This window comes from Lycium barbarum, chromosome 6 (genome assembly GCF_019175385.1).
Source record: "Lycium barbarum isolate Lr01 chromosome 6, ASM1917538v2, whole genome shotgun sequence".
NCBI classification, from domain to species: Eukaryota; Viridiplantae; Streptophyta; class Magnoliopsida; order Solanales; family Solanaceae; genus Lycium; species Lycium barbarum.
Genome location: NC_083342.1, coordinates 130,834,229 through 130,856,391, shown reverse-complemented (window position 1 = coordinate 130,856,391; position 22,163 = coordinate 130,834,229). Strand labels below are relative to the sequence as shown.

At 33.2% G+C, this 22,163-nt stretch overlaps 1 protein-coding gene and 1 long non-coding RNA gene across 2 annotated transcripts; one reads left to right on the top strand and one right to left on the bottom strand.

The window, feature by feature from the left end:
• The first annotated feature begins 3,084 nt into the window (after nt 1–3,084).
• LOC132600223 (uncharacterized) lies at nt 3,085–5,914 on the top strand. Its single transcript, XR_009567158.1, has 3 exons — nt 3,085–4,713; nt 5,259–5,330; nt 5,410–5,914. It is a non-coding gene; the product is annotated as an uncharacterized LOC132600223 (long non-coding RNA).
• A 1,888-nt stretch (nt 5,915–7,802) lies between these two features.
• LOC132598991 (probable cinnamyl alcohol dehydrogenase 1) lies at nt 7,803–12,642 on the bottom strand. Its single transcript, XM_060312185.1, has 5 exons — nt 12,443–12,642; nt 12,198–12,311; nt 10,747–10,974; nt 9,553–9,992; nt 7,803–8,226 (listed from the first exon to the last, which is right to left on the bottom strand). Exons 1-5 carry the CDS (start codon nt 12,529–12,531, stop codon nt 8,024–8,026), a joined length of 1,074 nt encoding a protein of 357 aa, XP_060168168.1. The 5' UTR covers nt 12,532–12,642; the 3' UTR covers nt 7,803–8,023.
• Nucleotides 12,643–22,163: the final 9,521 nt, after the last annotated feature.

The window sequence follows — 22,163 nt, the reverse complement described above, 5'->3', positions numbered from 1 at the left end:
TTTGACTGAACGATTCAAACAACCAGCTCCTATTTATTAAAGATGTTTTAAGTCCAAATGATTTCCCTTAGCTGTACTATATTTAGCCTGATTCGGTTTTAATGGAGAAAATATACATCACTTGACTTGGTTGTGGAAACTGTGATCATAATCTAAGCTGGAAATGACATGTCGAGTTTGGGAATCATTCCTTTTTCTAGAATGGTTTTTTCATACCCCCCACATTCTGAAATTTGTAGATGATGTTTTAGGTTTCAATAGTCACTAAGATGTTCCTTTAAATGTGCTTAAGTGTATGGCAACCTTGTAATGCAGTCACTTAGTTCAAATTTGTTAAGTATAATTCTATAATTGATCTTTGCTTATTGATTGGCTAGCTGTAAATAAAGAGAAATCTGTCTAAGTGTTCCCTTTCCCTTATGTGTTATGAAACTTAAAATGGGCCAAGTATGATAGGAGGATTCTATGTTTGCCACCTTATTCGAATATGTGTATCTTAGCAATGATTCAAGATAAAAAGGGATTATGAGTAAACTATATTCATAAATGTGATTCTGATGTCTGTATTATCATTGTCCAGTCTTTCAAATTCTAAAAGTTAAACATAGAGTAATATATGAGTCAATCCTATGGTCTGTCGTAAATAGGAGGCCACTGGAGTGGATTACTGTTTAGGTGATTATTAGTGTGCCTTAGTTTCTCAGCCTTTGATTGAGCTTAAGCCAATAGTTTTTTTTTTTTTTTTTGAAAATGTATGTGGTAGATTAATGATGGTATGAGCATGAATATAGTTGGCTTCAAGTGTTTGGTGGTTTTATTCCATCTTTTCATTCTGTACAGTTTGGGATTGGTCTTATTGTAGAATTGAAACAAGACTCCAGATCTATCCTTGTTTGAACCTTAGGGATGGCTAACAAAATATATGACTTTGGAATATGGCCTTTGGTACATCTGTTGGTTCCTCCTTGTGTTGTTTGTATTCTTTGAAACCATAATCAACTGATGTAGATTGGCCAGGATAAGCCTTCTTGTAGGTTTAGATGCTGTCATACACTCATACCTAAATAACTGCCGAGCTAATTCCTCTGAATGCGTTTGAGTGTCTGGCAGTCTTAATAATACATGTTGCCTGATTAGAAATTGAGAGCTGATGTTGGTTCCCTTTGGAATAATTCCCCTCCAGTTAAAAGATGATATTTTGCTATAATTCTAATATCGTAAGCCACTGGCAGTGATGATATTTTGCTGTAAATATTGGTGCACTGCCTTGTCAATAATGTAGATTATGAACTAAAATGGGCCTACATGCTATAAAATCCCTCCTGAATTCAGTAGATATCTGCACATCATGTTCAGACTTGGTATGCATCAGGAATTGGCAGCACACCTTTTTTTTTTTTAAACTATGCACGAGTAACATATACAAAATGTCTTATTTGAATTCTTCAAGTTGTTGTATGTTGCCAGTATACTTAGTCTATGTTATGTGCATCTTTGTATGAATAAACAAGTATTAACAAGTCACGTGTATAGTTTGTTATCAGTTTGGCTTTGTTTAAATTTTGTGCGTTGTTGTTAGCATATCTCAGTTGAATGTATACAGGGTGTATACTCAAACATACATAGCATATACAGGTCGCTGATTTGGTTGTTTTGAATTTTTACATTATATAGTCTTATTTATGGATTAAACACTAATTCTTATCTTTCTTTTATGCATGAACCTCGCGTACGAGTCCGAGGGACTCGTTCTTCTCCTGCATTCGCTGTTGGGCTGAAAGCCCAACACAATCTTCTTGAGTCAGCCCCCCATCGGTTCTGTCCGCAGCAAAGAAAAAATAGAAAACAAAATTCTGGGCCAAAGCCCAATGAACAGGAACAACTCGTAGCAGCAACATATAAATTTATTGGGCCAAAGCCCAACAGCATGAATAGTTCGCAGCAGTTGGGCCTGGAAAATGGGCCAGATCCATTCAATTTTCTTCCCCTCTACCTTATTTTATTGTTGTATATTTTGATTTGCTTTGTATGACTAACCTTATCTTATTTTATTTTTAACTTAGATGAATATTAGTAGGTTTAGTTTAGTAATGGGTAGTTAGTTTAAGGAGGACTAACAATTAATTCCATAAGTTTTATTCTCTTCTTTTCATGTTAAAACTATTTATAATGTGTAATATTTATTTTATTGGGAACAATTGATTTGCAAAATAGCATGACTATATATTTTAAGTAAAGGGAGTCATATTTTATTCTTACTATCATAAACATTTCTAAAGCGTCACTAATACGCAAATATAAACTCAAGTATATTGTATAAACATTGTTTTCAAGATTAATCCAATTATACATATTTTTAGTCGAGCATAGTTAAATAAAGTTAAAAAGAGAAAGAAAACTCATCATCTTTTGCATTCTATTTATAAAATAAGTCTATGATTTTCTACATCACTATACCCATATGATGTAATTTTATTCTAAGTTTAAATTGGCTAGATCTTCTCTTAAAAGTTTTTATTTATATGCGTATCATTATATTTTGCAAGTCTCATTTTTAAAATAGCATTTTTATTTAAAGCCTTAGCATATTTTTAAAATCTTATTTTAAACGGCGTTATTATATTTTCTTTAAAACCTTAATAACATTATAAGCTATTTTCTTAAAATTTAAACATCTTATTTAACCTTAATTAATTAACCTAAGCTTGATCGGATAACCGTAGTTAACAGATTCTAAAGGATGCCTAACCTCTTCCTTTTAGGATAATATAGAACTCTTACCTAGAATCACACTGATTAAGCAGACTATTAACGGAGGTTTAGTTAGCTTTACCTTAGTTAATAAATTAGGTGTCCTAATTCTGTTAAATTAATTAGGTGGCGACTCTTTAAAACAATCTAATAGAAATCACTAATATGTTGTACCCTAAATTAACCCGTTTAAAATGGGGTATGACAACAATTTCATCTTCAAGGATTAACGGAGATGTGACACCTGATAATAGTATAGCTATAGATGGTGCATCATCTCTTTTGTATATCACCCTCCTCGTTATATTTATTTTTCATTATTGAGAAGAACACCAAGTTTTTATCATTAAATTTTCCCTACCAGACACATTCTCATTAAATAGCCATGGAGGTAGTTAATGAAGGAGACAATTATTCTCTCCTTTATGAGGCTGCTATGGTTGAGGCAGGCCGTCGATGTAGGTAATCTGGCCATCGATCTAGGTAATATTGCATCTTCTTCTAACAATAGTAGTCATGAAGTTCATAGTAATAGCGATGTTGGTGCAGCCATCCAGGCCATCGATGTTGGTAATATGACCATCGATCTAGGTAATATTGCATTTTCTTCAGACAATATTAGAAAAGAAGAACGTAGTAGTAGTGATGGACATATAACAACTGCTGAGGATGATAGTATATATATTAGCAGGTCCTGTTAGCAGTACTTACTATAATATTGAAAAAGAACTGTATGATTTTTACTTGAAACATGTTAAGAGTCTCGGGATTTGGTATAGTAAGACAACCTATTACAAGCCCTAATGGTAAATAACCTTTCTATGTCCGCTTAACATGTGAAAGGTCAGGTAAGCCGAAGCGCGATTATGAGAGTAGCAGAAAGATAAGAGTGTCCGGCGCGATTATGAGAGTAGCAAAAAGATAATTCAGTAACCAATTTTTCTTGGCTCATGCGAGGACATATGAGAGTAAGTAGCAGTTTAAAAAGGATGCTTGAGGTCAACGATAGAACCAGTATGAGAATCCGCACAAACATTCAAACGGCCCAGGTTTTAAATGGCGGCCCAGAACAAATGGGATGCACTGCAGTAGATTGTAAGAATTTATCACCAGTCAGTGGAATATTTTGGTGCAAAATGGGGATGCTGAAGCAATGGTGAGCTTCTTTCGTAGAATGGGAAGTTTGAGTCCTGAATTCTACCATACTTTTGAGTTAGACGAGGAAGGTAGACTGAAGGATGTTCTTTGGGTTCATCCGCGGACCAAATATGCTTATGTAGACTTCGGCATCTGTTTCTCTTTCAAGCTTGCCATATTTATGGTGAAAGCATAAATCTTTCATTGTATCATGACATTATTGCAATATTTATAGTGATAAAAGATTGTCTTCCAGCATAGTCTTGCAGATTGCTTGGGATTATGCTTTCATTGTCTTGCAGGTTCCTAACCAACAATTACCTTCGAGAGACAGCTCCAAGCAGTCATGCCGTGGAACAGCGGGTAGAATGGCAAGTTCAGAACCTTTCCATAACAAACTCTTCATATACTTAATTCAGTCTACTTCTTTCTTCTCATTCGGAATTCTAAAACTCTGCATCTAGGGTTAATGAAATTTCACTTTCATTTATGAACTTTCTCACTTACGCACTTTCTTGTCTCTCATGAAGGTTGTATGCATTTGATGTCCACTGCAACTCTTTCTTCCCTATGAATGTTTTGCTTTACTATAAGGGAAGTGTCAAGATGAAAACGTGCTGTTTGCGCATCTTCTGGCACAGTATATTAACAGCTACTGATGTTTTTTGTAATAAAGACTGATGGCTTTCTTTTTTGTGGCAGTCATACATTATTTTCTCTCCCCTGTTTTGGTAGTTTATGGTTTCATTCCTGTTTTGCTGTCAAATTTGCTATTCATGGTCGCAGCTGCCTACTATCATTACCTCAACTTTTTAGGTTATGATGGTAAGATAAATTCCGTAGCCTAAGAATATTTGCCCTTTTAAATTTCGTGAAAATTCAACATGAGGTAATCTTTGCGTATTCTAGTCTTAACTCTTAAGGGAGCATTTTCCCAGTTCGCTAAAAGCATTTAAGATTTATTTGTGCTGAAATGACATAATATATCTTTCTGGTTACTCTCTGTACAGAGATTTTCTGTGGCTAAAATTTGTTGACAACCTGTGTTCACAAAATAGTGATGAATTTTCTTGCTTCCTGATTTGTGTGTTCAAATTCAGTCGTTTCTGGTCCTAGATGTCCAAATTAAATAAGTCATTAATTGTGACTGGTGGGCAGTGCTGTATGAGTTTTTCTTCCCCAAGGTATGTTTCCAATGTTAGTTGGATTCAATGTGTTTCATCCCTAGGTACTCTGAACAGATAGTAAGCATGGTCTAAAAACACTTGTGAAACTTAATATTCTGACTCAATGCACGACCGTCTACTGGTATGCTTTTCGTTTATGTCAACTAGTCGATATGGATGATGAACTCATTCCCCCCTATGCAGTATTACCCTTGTTGGAGAAGACAACATTCTTCCTGTATCCAATAGGCATTGTGATAGTCCTTTCACCCATCTGTAAGTTCTTATATTAATTCATGATTGGGTCACGTTCATATTGGTCAATAAGGTGACAAATTTTGTTTCTTGCTTATAGTTATTTTGATTGGATTCAATCCATCAAGACACTTCATGAATATATACTTCAGCAGAGTGTTATGAACTCAAGCTAACACTGGATGAGGACATGTTAGGATGAAAGATGCCTTCAGACAGGTCGTGAATAGGTCATTATTGAAATCATTTGCAGAGGCTTTAATTGTTAATGTGATTGGGGAACGTTTGTTTAGTATCATCTCTGGTTAGGTAATTTTGATGTTACGAATGAGAAATATATCTGACGGGAGCCTTATTTGTATGTCAGCTATAAAACTTCACCCGATGAGTTCATTTAATGTAAAGATTCTATTTTTGATTTGTTGAATCACAGAGGTGACTGTAGCATTGCTCGTGAATTCTCGTTCTGCGGTTATTAACATTTCCCATTTGCTGGTGTCCATGACTAATTAGCTTTTGTTCAACGTTGATCGAAATCTTTCTGTGTTTGGATCAAGAATTGTTCCACCCTTGGTTAATTCAGTCTATTCAGCTAGTATAAATCAAGTCTTTTAGGGCATTGATAACCGGGGAGTGGTAATCACAAATTGAAATGGGAGGCCCTCTCGCACATACCAAATCAGATGAAGCGGGTGATCTACCTACCAACTTGATATATTTGAAGGAATCAAAATGTTGGACTTACTGGACCCTTAGCAATTACTGCAAGGATTGGTCATTGGGATCTCAGAAAGTTCTTTTATGAAATTTATGAGAAATCAAAATTATTCAGCCTTAAATCCAGAAAGTCAGGAAGATCATGTTTTTTCTTTCTTTCAAAGATCATGTTGTTCCAATTCGAAACCGTCTTGACTACTGCATGGAAATAGGTTCACATTTGAGGTATTTTTCCTATATTTGTATTGGAGCTTTCATATTTCTTTGTCAAACAAATATAATGATGCGAATCGAGCTTCAGTGAGTATGTAAAGATGCAAACATCAAGTGTTTCCTCTTTCTCGCTCTGGGTAAAAGCATTGTGATGAATTATCCTGACTAAAAAGGTTCATGAAAGAATGTTCTATCAAGTCAACGGATAGTGAGTCCTATTGAACATATTACTCCTTTGTGGACAATATATGTTCCCGGTAGCTTTGCCCATCATTGTTACCTTCCTAATGCCAACATTGGTGTCTGAAGATAATTTCTCTTGAAGGAGCGCCATGGTTTAAACCAAAAAATATTTGTGCGTATATAATTTAGATTAAATGCAGTGAGTGATTCCGTCCATACATGTTACACCTCCGCTAAAGGAAGGATAACATTCTCTTCTAGAAAGGCTGCTAAAAGTGTTTTAGATCTTAATTCAAACTTAATACTCATTTAGGACAAGTGATAAGAAGCAAGCGTGAGAGTGAATAGTGAAACATGGAAAAGCTCTTGCAGGATTAGGTTACTTCACTCAAGAAACTAGTGTATCTTGAATTTTAATATTACATAGGGTCAACACTTAGAGCCCGTTTGGATTGACTTATAAGTGCTTATAAGTTGCTTATAAGTTGTTTTCAGCTTTTTTGAGTGTTTGGTTGGCCAGCTTAAAGTCATTTTGTGCTTAAAATAAGCTCAAAAAAATAATTGGGCCCATTTGACTTACTTATCAAAAGCAGCTTATAAGCTGAAAACAACTTATAAGCCACAAAAAAATAAGTTAGACTACCCCAACTTATTTTTTTTAGCTTATAAACTGTTTGCAGTTTATAGGCATAAGCCCATCCAAACAGGCTCTTAATCATAATGCTTGTTGTATTTTCAAGTTTGAATTGGTCAAGCTGACATATTTCATTTTTTCCTAAACATGAAAGGACTTTGATGACACTCTCCAATCATCAGAATTTTAGAAATGGAAAATTCAAAAACATATAACCAAATGAACCCGGCTCTTACATCATTCAAAATTTCACCTTCCACCCACTAGGTTAAAATGTAATCAGCTATATTCTACAATTACATATAGTTGGTGAAATTGAAGGACCATCAAATCTCAGTATTAAGGTCAGATCATCTTCTTGGATTTGTTTGGTTACTTTAGTCATTAAGCTGATATTAATGAGTTATGTTGTCATAACTCACATTTTATTCAAAGAGGTTGGAAGAATAAATAAAATTTAGTGACGGATCCACCAATGAGCTTGTGGGTTTAATATAACTAGTGTTTCAGAATCAATCAAACACTATATATGCGTGTTGTGGGCGCCACCAAAAACAAGTATACACAAGTTAGATGTACAGTTCGAAATTTACTCTCTTAATTCAAAATCGACACCATCTAAATTTTGAATCCGGTAATGATAAAAATATAACAATTTTGTAATATGCGGTCACGAGAAGAGGAGGTCGCTTTCACGTACCAAACAAAGTTTTGGTTGGTATATTTCAAAATCGTCACCAACAACGAAAATGAAGTTTCACAATTATATTGCTTTCAAGAAAGAAAATAAAATACACTGTCACACTCAATCACCAAATACGAGAAATATAGGTGCAAATTGAAGAAAACAAAGGATACAAAGATGACAATATCAAAGTACTAGTTGAGTACTTTAATTTCTCTTATACATAGTTCATATTATAGCCTTTTTTGATGAACCATTCCATGTGTTTTTTTGTGTGTGTAATTACTGTTCAAGCTTGCTTCCAGCAACATCCACCACAAATCTGTACCTCACATCATTTTTCTCCAACCTCTCCATTGCAATGTTGATGTAATCCATTTTCACCATCTCAATCTGTGAAGTCACACCTTTTTCTTTGCAAAACTGTAGCACTTCCTCTGTTTCTTTCATGCTCCCAATAAAGCTTCCAGTAATGCTCTTTCTCCCTGATAAATATAATAATTAAAAATATAAGTTATACTGTTGATAGTATAAGAAAGTTTTACATGATTCAGCAACGGGGCTTAAAGGTTAATAAAGCGTTCGACTAAATTTAGTAATTTTAATTCAGATTCTATATTCGGAAAAGGGCCAAAATTACCCTTGAATTTTGAAAAATAGTTCATCCATACCCTTCGTTATACTTTAGGGTCAATTATACGCTATGGGGTCAATTATACCCTTCTGTCTAACTGTTGCCACGTGGCATCATCCCAGCCCTTCAAAATTATTTTACCCTCAAATAATTTTTTACTCACTAAAATAACTCAATCCGACCCGAAATTTTTTTTTCAACAAAAATAATACGGATAATTTTTCCAGAAAAAAATATAAAAATTATCTGTATTATTTTTGCTGAAAAAAAAATCGGGTCGGATTGAGTTATTTTAGTGAGTAAAAAATTATTTAAGGGTAAAATAATTTTGAAGGGTTGGGATGATGCCACGTGGCAACAGTTAGACAGAAGGGTATAATTGACCTCATAGTATAACTGTAAGGGTATAATTGGCCCCAAAGTATAACGAAGGGTATGGATGAACTATTTTTTAAAGTTCAGGGGTAATTTTGGCCCTTTTCCGTTCTATATTTGTATCAAGAAATCGATTAAATATGTGCAAAAATCAAATTCAGAACACAATTACTAACAATTGATGCCGCTATCGTAAAATCTCAAACACATAAAATTTAAATTCTGACTCTGCCCCTGACAATATTAATTATATTTAATATAATAAAATCCATTTAAGATGGTGTAAAAAATCCATTCAAAATGGTGAAAAAAATTCTTGAAGTATTATTGCCCAAAACTTAAAACTTGTATAATAGAAGGTTCCATTAAAGTAATGTTATCAAATCCATTAGCTTTAATACGTGTATGGTTACTGTTGTTAATGTTGTCAATTATTGCCAACATGGTTCCTTAAAGACAGAAAATCAGATAAACCCAGAATGACTTTGTCCTTATCCCTCTCAACATATGCCGCAAAAATAGACAATAAACTTTGGCATTCTTTGACTAAAGAACCACTCTTTGCAACCCTTTGTTCTATTCTTTGCACATGTATACACATCCTATGTTGTTAGAAACCAATATTAACTTATGGCAAGAAATATTTTTACACAATCAAAATATAATAGCCAATTATAGCAGATGCCTTATTTATTTATTTTGTTCAGTTTTTATGGACAATACATGTAGTTATCTTTTATGTGACCGGATAACATTTAAAAAGATTTACACTGTAAGTATAAATAAGTTATAAATGACTTACCAAGCATAACCATGGGGGAGACAAATTGCAAGGGGGTGTTGATAACTCCCATCAAGATTAACTTGCCGTCAACTTTAAGCAAAGAAAGATAAGGTTCAAGAGGGTGATAAACAGGGACAGTGTCAATGATATAGTCAAGTGAATCAGCTGCCTCTTGCATTTTCTCTGTGTCTGAACTAACAAGATAATCATCAGCACCAAGGTGGTCCAATGCCTCTTGTCTTTTCTTATTTGAAGAGCTAATGACAGTAACATGGTGTCCCATTGCCTTTGCTACTTTCACTCCCATGTGTCCAACTCCTCCTAATCCCAAAATGCCACCTCTTAATCCACTCTGGTTAAAACCAAAATGGTTCAATGGGCTGTATACTGTCACACCAGCACATAATAGTGGTGCTGCCTGTTCTGGTGCCAAACCCTCTGGAATTTTCACCACAAACCTATGCCAAGGCAGAAAGAAACAGTTTAGTCTCATTTTTTATTTTAAAAATTCAAGAAAAGCGATCAATTAACCAATCGAATTGTATTGATTTCTTGATCTCCCTATTAACATTTTTCTTGATTTAGTAGCCAAATGATTTAATAAATTCTTTCGGGTTAAATGTAAAGGATCTAACTAATATACACCAACATAATAAAATTTCTATGCTGTCAATACAATTTAACCATTATAGCTTTGGCTTATTTTTTACAATTTAACTAATAGACGTTGTTACTGTAAGTTTTTTTACATTAGGTCATTCAAAAGTTAATTGCATATATTCAATTTTTTACCAGCATGATCAATAACCTGTAAAATATGGTAAATAACAGATTACAACAAGTAAATTTACACTAACAACGTATACATTCTTTTATGCTATCAATCTATATAACATTAGTTTCATTTTTTATGGGCGATTAACTATATTTATCTTTTGAGTTTAAGTTTTATGCATTAATACCTCAACACAATTAGGTCACTTATAAGAGAATTATAAGTAAATTTCTATAATAAGCATTAATCAGTAACATGGTAATTCAATCTACTATAAGTGTCTATAACAGTTACTTACGATGACAACGTAAAAAATACTCTGTAATATATATATATATATATATATATATATATATATATATATATATACTTTAAATTCTTATCTTTTAGGTGATCTGATATAAAAAAAAAATATTCTATGGAGGGGGTAGGCTTACTTTTGCTCAACCACCATGAAATTAGCAAAACCACCCTGGGTGGGCTTGCCGTCAGTGTAGACATCATTGTAGTTCCATATTTTCTTGCCACAGTATTGCTCTATGTCTTGCTTGCAAGGCCTGCACTTCTTGCAACTTCCAACTAGCAATCCAACTCCAACTGTGTCCCCCACTTTGAATTTTGTCACCTCTGGGCCTACCTCCACTACTTCACCAACAACTTCATGTCTACATCAATTTTCACCACCACCACAAAATAAAAAGTTACAAAGGATAAGGATCAAAACAGACAATGAGAAAAAGACGTTATTGTCACCAACAACTTTACTTTGGCATCTAGGCCAACTAAAAATAATTTACATAAATGATTAACTTATATATTTTCAGTGTAAGCTAAGTTACTAACTTCACTTTCATTTGTAGGTGATATCAGTATATAAAAGTTAAACTCCTTAGGTATATAGTATATACTATAGGAGATGCCACATCTCTTGATTAATGAAAAACACTTCAAGATTCGAGCATAAGAAATTCTGATTTAAGAGAGATTGATTTATAAAAGTCCGGTGACGCCTCAACGGCTCAACCGATAGCTAAGCTTCGTTCTGCATCGGTTTTCAAGCTAGCACCTCTTTCAACACGTTATCTCGCTTAATTCCCAAAAAAAAAAAAAGATGCAATTTTTTATTATGTATTTTTTAAAATCGAAAATGAGCCATTGATCCCATGAAAACAACGTTGGCTTTGTTGCGGTTCGCATTTGTGTGATGAAAGAAAAAAAGACAAGATATTTGGAATAGTCAATCAAACCCAACAACTAATGGTTGCAAATTTATAAGGTTTTCGAGGATGGTGGACTGGTATTAAAAGGCACAAGGACCACTACATTTTGTTGACTTATTTAGCGGCTAAGATACGAATATCAATTTCTATATAAAGTATCAGATTGGCTAGATGGTTTTGTTTCCACCTCAAAATGTCATTCCTTTTGGTGCTACCAAGAAAACTGAAATTGACATCAAACAAATATTCAAAGGGCAGCATTTTGTTGTTGAAAAACAGCAGAATGAAAACTCCCCTCGCTGCTAAACGCTATTTTCCCTTCTAATTAATCAGATAGGGGTCTCCACTTACCCGTAGCGGAGTCAATTGAATTTTCTTCGTTAACTGTTATGCTGTAAAAGAATAAAATAAAAGCAAACTTTTTTTGTATGCATATGAATGATTGAATCCTCTTGGTAAGACGAAAGCTTTAACTGTAGTGGTAAAAATGATTCGGAAGTGACTACAAGTCGCCATTTCAGAATAGCTTTCTTGCATCTTTTTAAATCGCCTTATTAGAAATCTTGGTTCGGCCACTGTCATTTATACCCATACAACTCAAACTTTCGATCCTATGCTGTGGATACCGGAAAAGCAGGGGAAACAAGAGAAGTGAAAAGAGAAATTACCCAGGAACCATAGGGTAGTTGGACATGCCAAGATCATTTTTAACCTGGTGAAGATCACTGTGACAAAGTCCACAGTACAAAACTTTCACTTGCACATCTTCAGGCCCTGTGTTCCTGGACATCATTAAAAAGCAAAACAAGTTCATAAATAATCCTAAAATTGGTTGAATTGTTACAACAACTAACAAGAATGTAATCGACTATATGAATTCTCACTGTCTATATCGTAATGTAATTTACGTTACCTGAGAGTGTAGGTATAAGGTGAAAGTACACCAGAAGGGTCTCTTGCAGCCCAACCAATAGCTGTTTTCTCAACTTCCAAGCCACCCATAGTTCTTTAAACTTATACTTCTAGAAAGAAAGAAGAAGGACTATAGTTGGAGAGCAGAAAATAGTTCAAAGGGAAAGAGAAATAAAACGTTGTGAGTTATTTTAGTATCGTTTGGTTCACATATATATAGTTTTAAAGCAGGGGAAAGGCAGAGCTTAGGTGGCCTTTAGAGTTAAATAAAATTGATTTATTTCAGTAGCTAAGGTATTGACATCAAAGAACTATAATTAGATTGACTAATTAAATGATTATATTATAGAATTTCCACGTTTACGTGAATAGTAAGATAAAATTGCAATCCCTAAACTCTTTAATGAAAACTTTAATGGCGTTTGATTTAGAGTTATTGAAAGAAGTGTTTGTTTCAGCTTCTGTGGCAATATTTTATCCAAATAGCGGGCCGGATTTCACCCTTTACTTTGTCTAACTGATATTTATACATATATCATACATTTGTCCGCTATTTTTAATTTAAGCAATTGGTTCAACGGTTTATTAGGGTTAATAATTTTGAAAGATTTTTGAACTTAAATTTTCGAGTTTTCACAGCCATAAACCTTGCAAACTGAGTAAACCATCTTTAATATGCTAAGAATAAGCCGTAAAATCTGGTTATATGTGTTGCTTTATTGATACAACCACTTTAATTTCTCGTTTTCTTTTCCATCAAACATTTTTAAAAGCAATGTTTATTATAGAGAATTGTGATGTTTGACCAAGATTTTAGGAAAAAAGTAAGTGATGTTGAGTAGTCTTTCAGAAGAACAACAACATACTCAGTGTAATCACACGAGTGAAGATAATGAGAAGGTCAAGTGTTCGAGAAATTTTGTTTAAAAAAGGTAATTTTCTCGAGCAGCACTTTTCAAATGTTGACAAAATACAAATCGTATTCACTACACATATGACATAAGTTAGTCAAACACAAATGGCTACATTGTAAAAGTATTATTCCAAAAAACATTTTTCTAACATAAGCATATTTTGAAAGTTTGGCCGAACAAGCTATTAACTTGTTTTGTAATTTAGTAGGAAAATTATTTATTGTAAAACAAAATAGATCTAGAAAAAAATTGTCGTTCTTCATCTTCTAAATGGTCTCAATTAACTTGTAATAAAAAGAATTATTATATTTACAACTGTACATTCCTTAAGAAAGATTGTTTGTTCTCTTCTTTATTTTTTCTTGTTTAAGCATTTCCCTCTCACCAACTTTTAGATTGAAATTTTTTGGAAGATAGAGTGTTAATTTTATTTTTTCCCTTTGGCCGGTCTTTTTCTTTATTCCTCCAACAACAATATATGGCTTTTCCAATTATCATCGATGAATTATGATTTCTTCCTTAAAAGAAATATTGTTCGGGGGATAGTTTTGGGTCCCAAGGGATTAGGTGGAACAGTGCATCACTAGAACGTCAGCTTTTAGGTAAGGTTTTTCTTTTTATTTTGGTTTGATTTTTAATTTAGATTTTGTATTCTTAAAAGTTAGGTAACATGGGAAAGATGAAAGAGGTTGCTCGTGCAAAAGCAGGTAACAAACGAATTAACCCGATGGAGTTTAACTTATATCAGTTCACTTACAAGATATTTACTGATAACTTTTTATAAAAAATAAAATTTATAATTTTAGAAATAAATAATTTGGTACTTTAAATTCATGTCTATATATATTACTACTTAATATAAGGGTGAATCCTTGCTTTTTGTCGTCCTCACAAATCTTTGGTGGGGCCTCCTAGAAGAAATTCCTAATATATCCCAAAGCTTAGATTGTGATGTTATTTTAAAAAGACAACTTAGGCTGTGAAGATTTGTACAATGAGTTATGTAAATGGTACCTTGTACTTGGTCTTATCTCATACCATCACCATTAGCTTCTAAATAAACACGTGTGTTTAGTAAGGAAATCACCATTGTGTATTTCTTCATATGTCCTTTTCATGAAAACAACAGTTGTCCTCTTATCTATTTCTTTTTTTTTTTTTGTTTTCCACTCGGTATTCGGTATCCGTATTGAAGCTCTATTTAATTCAGATTCGCGACACGTAAGGCCCATTCAGGGGAAGCACTCCCTAATAAGAATTTTTCCATACCCAAGGCTCGAACCCGAAACCTCTGATTAAGAGAGAAGTAGCCCCTTCCATTGCACCACATCTTTGGTGGTTCTCCGTTTCATTTCACAACAAATTTGTCTAATCTTATTAAAAGCCAATCACTCCAATAAGTACAACACCTAGCCAGCACAGGTACAACACGTAAAAAGTTTTAACTGCAACATTGAATGTCCAAATGAAGATACGATGGGTTACTTAAATGATAAGCACCCTCCACCTCCGACCCGAAGGTTGTGTGTTCGAATCATCAACGGAGCAAAGGGGGGAGCTCCTGCTCTTGGGGGGAGGGGGGGGAGGGGGTGTGTAAAAGAAAAAGAATATCCAATTGAAGACCTAATTTGATCTCTATCTCTTCATCCCTAATTTTGTCCTTCTAAACGGAAACAATATTGCTATCATGGGGTTTTAAACCTGTTGATGCTAGCTTGCCAATTTTTCTACTATCACTAGGAAAGTTATTTTTTTCGTTTTTAAGGAACTTATTTTCTACAAAACCAAACATGAAAAAATTGAAAAAATATTTTCTGAAATGTTTTCCTCCATACCAAACACACTAGGAGTGTGAAGAATCCGGTTTAACCGAACCGAACCGAGAAAAATGTTATTTATTTATCGGTATCGGATTATTGGGTTAACGGTTTTCAAATAGTTTTGTAAATATTTTTATTGGACTATCGGGCCGGTTTCCAATTTTGAGGTTTTAGTTAAAGGTTAAATCGATAACCCAATAAAATTATATTAAAATTACATTTTTATCTCTAATTCTATTAGCGACTTTAGCTTTTAGATACAAACTCTATTTCCAAAATTCTTACTTTTGTTCCAGGACCCTATTTCTGCAAGTGACACTTTAGTTCTCTCAAACTCGATCAGAAAGAAAACAAGTTGTTTTAGCAATAACATCTTTGAATTTGCTTCTGCTTGTAATTTGTGTAGACTTTTATTCATGAAGGCAATGTATAGTCGTCCTCACAAACATTTGGTGTGGCCTCCTAGAAGAAATTCCTAATATATCACAATGCTTAGGCTGTGATGTTATCTTAAAAAGACAACTTAGGCTGTGAAGATTTGTACAATTAGCTATGTAAATGGTACCTTGTACTTGGTCTTATCTCATACCATCACCACTAGCTTCTAAATAAACACGTGTATTTACTAAGGAAATCACTATTGTATATTTCTTCCTCTGTCCTTTTCATAAAAAACAACAGTTGTCTTCTTATCTATTTTTTTTTCCACTCGATGTTCGGTATCCATATTGAAGCCCTACTTAATTCAGATTCGTGCCGCGTAAGGCCGATTTAGGGGAAGCGCTCCCTAACAAGGATTTTTTTATACCCAAGGCTCGAACCCGAAACCTCTGATTAAGAAAGGAGTAGCCCCTTCCGCTACACCACATCTTTTGGTGGTTTTTAGTTATGCTTTAAGGCAAAGTCTGCCGCATAAGACAAACTTTTTGCAAATCCTTGCCTTGTGATTTTTTTTTATGACTGAGCGGGGGTTCGAAATTAGAACCTCGGGGTATTTTCGACCACCATTTTAAGCGAAGGGCAAAATTAAAGACCAGCAATTTGAGGGACAAAAATTAAAGACCACCCCAAAAGATGAACAATCCGCGCCAAAAAAAAGATTTTTAACGTCGGTTTGGCCCGGGCCAAATGACACTAGCCTTATGCTAACAAATCATTTCACAAGCTTATAACAATGCCAATTTGTTGGTTAATATTATTTTATGCAATATTAATTCTCATTTATTCTTTTATATATTCTAGTTGTTAAAATTTTTTTGGTCCGTTGTGTTATTAGAAAAAAAATTATGTTTTGTAGGCTTTGCACTTAATCAAACGCCTACCACCCTATTCATCTTGTACGAGTTAGGTCATAGGTGTAGAATTCAAATTGCACTAAAAGTTTTTCATCTACGCAATTTAACATGATTTCTAATTGAAGATAATTAGCCGCTTCAGCGATAACATTGTGCATAAAATAAATGTTACGTTTTAGTATTAATTAGTGTAAACATCGATTGTGAGTAAGATTTTTCTGTGGGTGTATCTAATCAGCATATGATCGAGAATACACACTCTCGTACTTTATCTCCAAATCTCTAATGGATAAAATTATTTTTACTGATTAGCTGTGATATCGAAATTTTACTTTCTTAGCTTGTACTATTTTCATTGCGTAAACCTAAATCTATACATACATATATTTTCGTATATAAAGAACTAAAGGGATAAAGTAGACATGCCCCCACGACATGTCCTCTACAACTAACGAATCTGAGTTCACGTCGTTTCTTCTTTTTGGAATATATTTATTGTGTCATTTCCACAAGGTGATCTTTTAGTACAATATTTCCTATTTAAAAAATAGAATATATCCAATAATCGATCCATGCTATAGTAAGCTGTTATATATTTTTAACCAAAAAAAAAAAAAAGTTGTTATATATTGATGTGGCTTTCTCACCAACTCATGACCTCAATCACGATTATAACAACAACAATATTATAGGGGTGTACAAAGCAAACCGACAAACCGCACCAAATCGATAAATCGAGTTAAACCGAGAAAAAAAACTCGACTAGTGGTTTGGTTTGACTTGGTTTTGTGTTGAAAAAAAAAACGACCATAATTGGTTTGGTTTGGTTTTAATTGAAAAAAGTCAAACCGACCCAACATTACGTTATTCGATTTTTAAAATATTTTATACATTAAATATTTATTTGTAATGTAATTTGTAAATATTTCCTAAATTTTTTCATAGTTAAGTCTTTTATCATATTATTTTAAACTTGAACTTAGAATTTTGAATGTCAATACGTTTTATATCTCATGGATGTTAGTAACTCAAATAAAGTCCAAATCAAAACCAACTCAACACTAATGCTAACAAAAGAAATTCCATTCTAACACTAAAAATGACAGTAATGTTGGATATCTATTCTTTAGTTCTGCATAATTGGTTTAGAGCGTAAAAATACATAGCTTAATTATTTTCTCTGTCATGTAATTAATACTTATTAGCCGTACTTATTTAAGCATAACTTAGTATTTAGATTAAAGTCATTTTATTTATAGCTTATTAATTAGCAATACTTATTTTAACCGATTTTATTATCTTTTTTGTTGAATATTTTAATACGATGTCATCACCCATCTCACCATTTTGTTATTTTCTTAAGAAACACCTTAGTTATATAGTTGTATCTTACTAGGACTAAAGAAATATTTGAAGTAAAAGTCATATGTTTTGTATGAAGACTTTTTCGGAAAAAAACCCGAAAAAACCGAATAACCCGAGAAAATTCGAAGTTGAAAAGCCCGAATTTTATTGGTTTGGTTTGATTTATAAATTTAAAAACCCGACGCATTTGGTTTGGTTTGGTATTTGAAAAATCCGAACCAACCCTATTCATGTACACACCCCTAAACAACATGATTCAACTACACAAGCTGCTTTTCCCCACTAATTCTAACCCTTCAACGTGCATAAAATTCAGATTCCATTCCTCAAGTAGAAATAACAAAATCAAGCCTTGATGTACAGAGTTTAGGAAAAATGGATAGTACAAAACAGTTCTATTTACTATTTGAATTAAATGCGGGCAAGAATCCATCCATCTTTAAATTTCTCTATTACTCCCTCAGTCCCAATTTGTCTGGCTTTATTTATTTATTAGCTTATTAAAAAGAAATGACTCATTTATATATTTGAAAATAATTAATTTTAAACTTTTAAAGTTATCTTTGATGCATTTTTATAGCCAAATAAATATAATATCGTTTAAGATTACGAGTTTCAAAAATCTTTTAATCATACAAATGTTATAGCTAGCTTATATCTTTACAAGTTTTAAGAATATGCATTTCTTTCTTAACCTTCGTGTTGAGTCAAATTGTACCAAACAAATTGTTGTAAAGGAATACTATTCTGGTTTAGAATTTTAGGATTCTTTTTTATTAAAGAGTAATATTTCTCTAAAACCCACCTCTTCCATAACAAATTATCGTAACAGACACCTACAACGATCAGGCTTAAAGACAAACCAAAGATTTCTGTATGTCATACATATGCTGTGCACGACGTGCAGACAGCAGAATCATGAAAATATTAGAACAATTAAGATACTGACTCCTCTATGTGAAATACAAATTAGGGATATTCTTGTTGAATGTTAACAAAGCTGTATATCCGTGTGATGTTCTTCTATAATATGTCGGTGAATTCAATTATTAATAACATCGATATCATTTTGTTAACAAAGGACCGACCATCAGGTGATGGCTGAGAAGCTAATTAGTATGCTTAAAAGATTTTTACACAGATTATATTATGATAAAGTTGTGTCTCCCGGCACAGTTCAGACGTAACATTATTGTTACTTTATGAACCATCTTTTACTAAAATTTAATGCCCTACTTTTAAAATCATATTTTACTCCCTCCTTTGCGTTGGAACATTACTTCTTTCATTTTTCTAGTATTTCTTTTGGACGGGGTGGAATGTGGATGAGGGAGGGCACGAAGATTTTTTTGGGGAAAATGTGCACTTTAGCCAAAAAAAATCCAACTAATGGGTTAATTTATGAGAATTCCATAAATGTGCAAATCATATATTAGTATAATGCAACTTACAAGTTGGCTAGTGTAATATAAACCGACGTAGACACAAGGGAGATGAGGTTAACAATAAGTTGTGTTCAATAAGATTTATAAAGTTTACTTACAGAAGAGAATACAATTTGTAAATCGCGATTAACAGTGAAATTACTAGTCCAGCTATTCTTTCCATTATCTTTTAACCTTAAAATCACGTTATACTTATGCAATTTGCACACTTATGGTATTCTTGTAAAATAACACACCAACAACAACAACATACCCAATATATTCTCACAAAGTGGGGTCTGGGGAAGGTAGAGTGTACGCAAACCTTACCCTTATCTTGTAGGAAGGTTGTTTTCAATAGACCCTCGACTCTTGTAAAATAATACACCAGTAAAAAAAATTTGGTCCAAAGTGCACATTTTGGGAAAATTTTCGGGCACAAGGCTCAGAAAAGGGTCTAATAAAATTTGAACTTTACACCTCTTATCAACAAACAGCGTTAGAAACTCTATCAGTTAGATAACGCTCAAATCTCGGAAGTAGTACCAACTTTCTCAAATCGGGAAAAAGAAAAACAAGTATTCGCTTCAACAACTTCAATTATTCTTTTAAATGTCTTTTCAATAAAATCAATACGATGATAGCTCTAAACCTTTTATTTAAACTTCATGAAAGTCAATAACGTGTCTTTGTGGTATAAAGCACAAATTCTTTTCTTTTGTCCCTTTAGTCTTGGGGAAAATTAAGTTTGTCAACCGTTCTAAAAAAAACAGATTAGGACGAACGTCTTTAATCAAATGACAACGTTGTCATCTGACCGGAAACCTACCAATGCACACAATTGACTTCAAAGCGTGCAAGAAATAATGCAAATTAAATAAACCATAGCATCAGAATTGGAAGGGAAGAAAAAAAAGAATCTGGTGTTTTGATTTCCAAGAATCTCCACAAATGCAGTTGACAGCTTGGTCCTTCGATATTCGATCTCATCTTTTACCTAAATAGAAAAAGAAAATCCTATAGTTAGGAACATTAAGCTTCTTTTGCGGGCTTGATGCCAACGCCAAGACTAACGAAGAAGCCTTTCGCCGTCAGATTAAAGAAAAATGTAACCGAGGTATGAATCTGAGTAAAAATTTCACGGGCATATTATTTGTACACCACTATTTAACCTGTATTTAATTTTTAAACTTTTTATGCGTTTAACCACGTCAGAACAATTTTAGGCATGGTGTCTCAAGTTACATGTTGGTAATGGCAGAAATGACTAAATTCAGCACATATTGCTAAAATTCACGCAAAAATGATTATATTCAGCCACACATGACTGAAAGTTCAAGCAAAAAATTGGTTAAACTGCAACCATATATGTCTAAGATTCAGGGAAAAATGGTTCAACTTCACCTATATGAATGTGCCTTAATTTCAACTATAAAAAACTTCAGCCGTATGAAGGTGTCTCGAAGTAGATAAACTTGCAAATGTTTACCCACCCAAAATCAGGTATATGTGCACTTCAGCCGGAATCTGACCTGTTTAATGGGCCAAGTCCAGGTTCTGGCCTAAGGACTGATGCCCAGCCCACTCGGTCCAGTGGACATGGACCTGAACTGCAGTAATGTCTCTAAACTGAGAGTCCTCTACTAAAGAAAACCGGATACAAGGCTTATTTCACTCTATGGGCCGAATTCATGTAGGCCCAATACAAGCTTTTGACTTGACTAATACAACCAAAATAGTTTTAGAGCCTTAAACTCTAAGGGGTCGTTTGGTAGGAGGATAAGTTATCCCATATAGATGGGATTGGGTGGGATAAGATGGGATTACTAATCCTACCTTATCTCACCTTTTATCCCATCTACATTAGATTGGATGGGATATCAAAAAAGTTATCCCACCAACCAAACATAGGATTAATTCCAATCTCATTGGATTAATAATCCAGCTCATCCTATCCCTCCTACCAAACGACCCCTAAAGGAAAATGACATAGGGTACCTACTTAAGATTCTTTATTACAAAATATATAGATTATTTTCCTTATTTACAAAACATAACGATATTTTACCAAACATGACGGATTTTCATATTTTTTTGTTTTTTTTAAATATATAATAATTTTTATTTATTTTTAAATTATTTTTTTTTTTGCTCAAAAGCTTAAAAAATTACCTCAAATTTTTGTGTATGAAATATGTACGTGTGAGCGAAATTTTTAATATAGTTTTCATACAAAATGAACTTTATATACAAAAAATGTGAATGAAATTTTAAGTCTTGAGCGAGATATACACATTTCATACCATTCTCATACATAAAATTTTGAGCGTAATGTTTAAGCCTTGATCAAGATATACACATTTCATACGTTTTCATACATAAAATTTGAGTGAACTTTTTAAGCCTTGAGCATGATATATACATTTCATACACAAAAATTTGAGCGATTATTTTAAGTCTTGAATGTTGTATACAATGTTGTTGTAGTTGTATTAATTTTCCAGAAATCTAACATGAACTTTATACACGAAAATGTGAACGAAATTCTAAGGAGCCGTTTGGACATAGTTTGAATCCATGGTTTGAAACCATGAGATGAAACCATGATTTAAAACCATGTTTGGACATGCAATTAGGATTTCTTAAGTTGTAATTTTTTTTTATAGACATAAAAACCCCACAAGTTGTGAAAACTATCAGAATATTCTCAATTCTTATACAATATTACCAAATGAGCAAGTCATAGTTCATAACAAAATTAATACGCTACTAAAAGGCCTTTCTAAAAAATGCAATATCAATTGATCAAACTTTAGTTCAATAAAAAAGAAAAATTAACATGAATAGTAATGTAACTACTCTTTAATATAATCCTCCCACATAATAAACATAAATAAAGGTTGG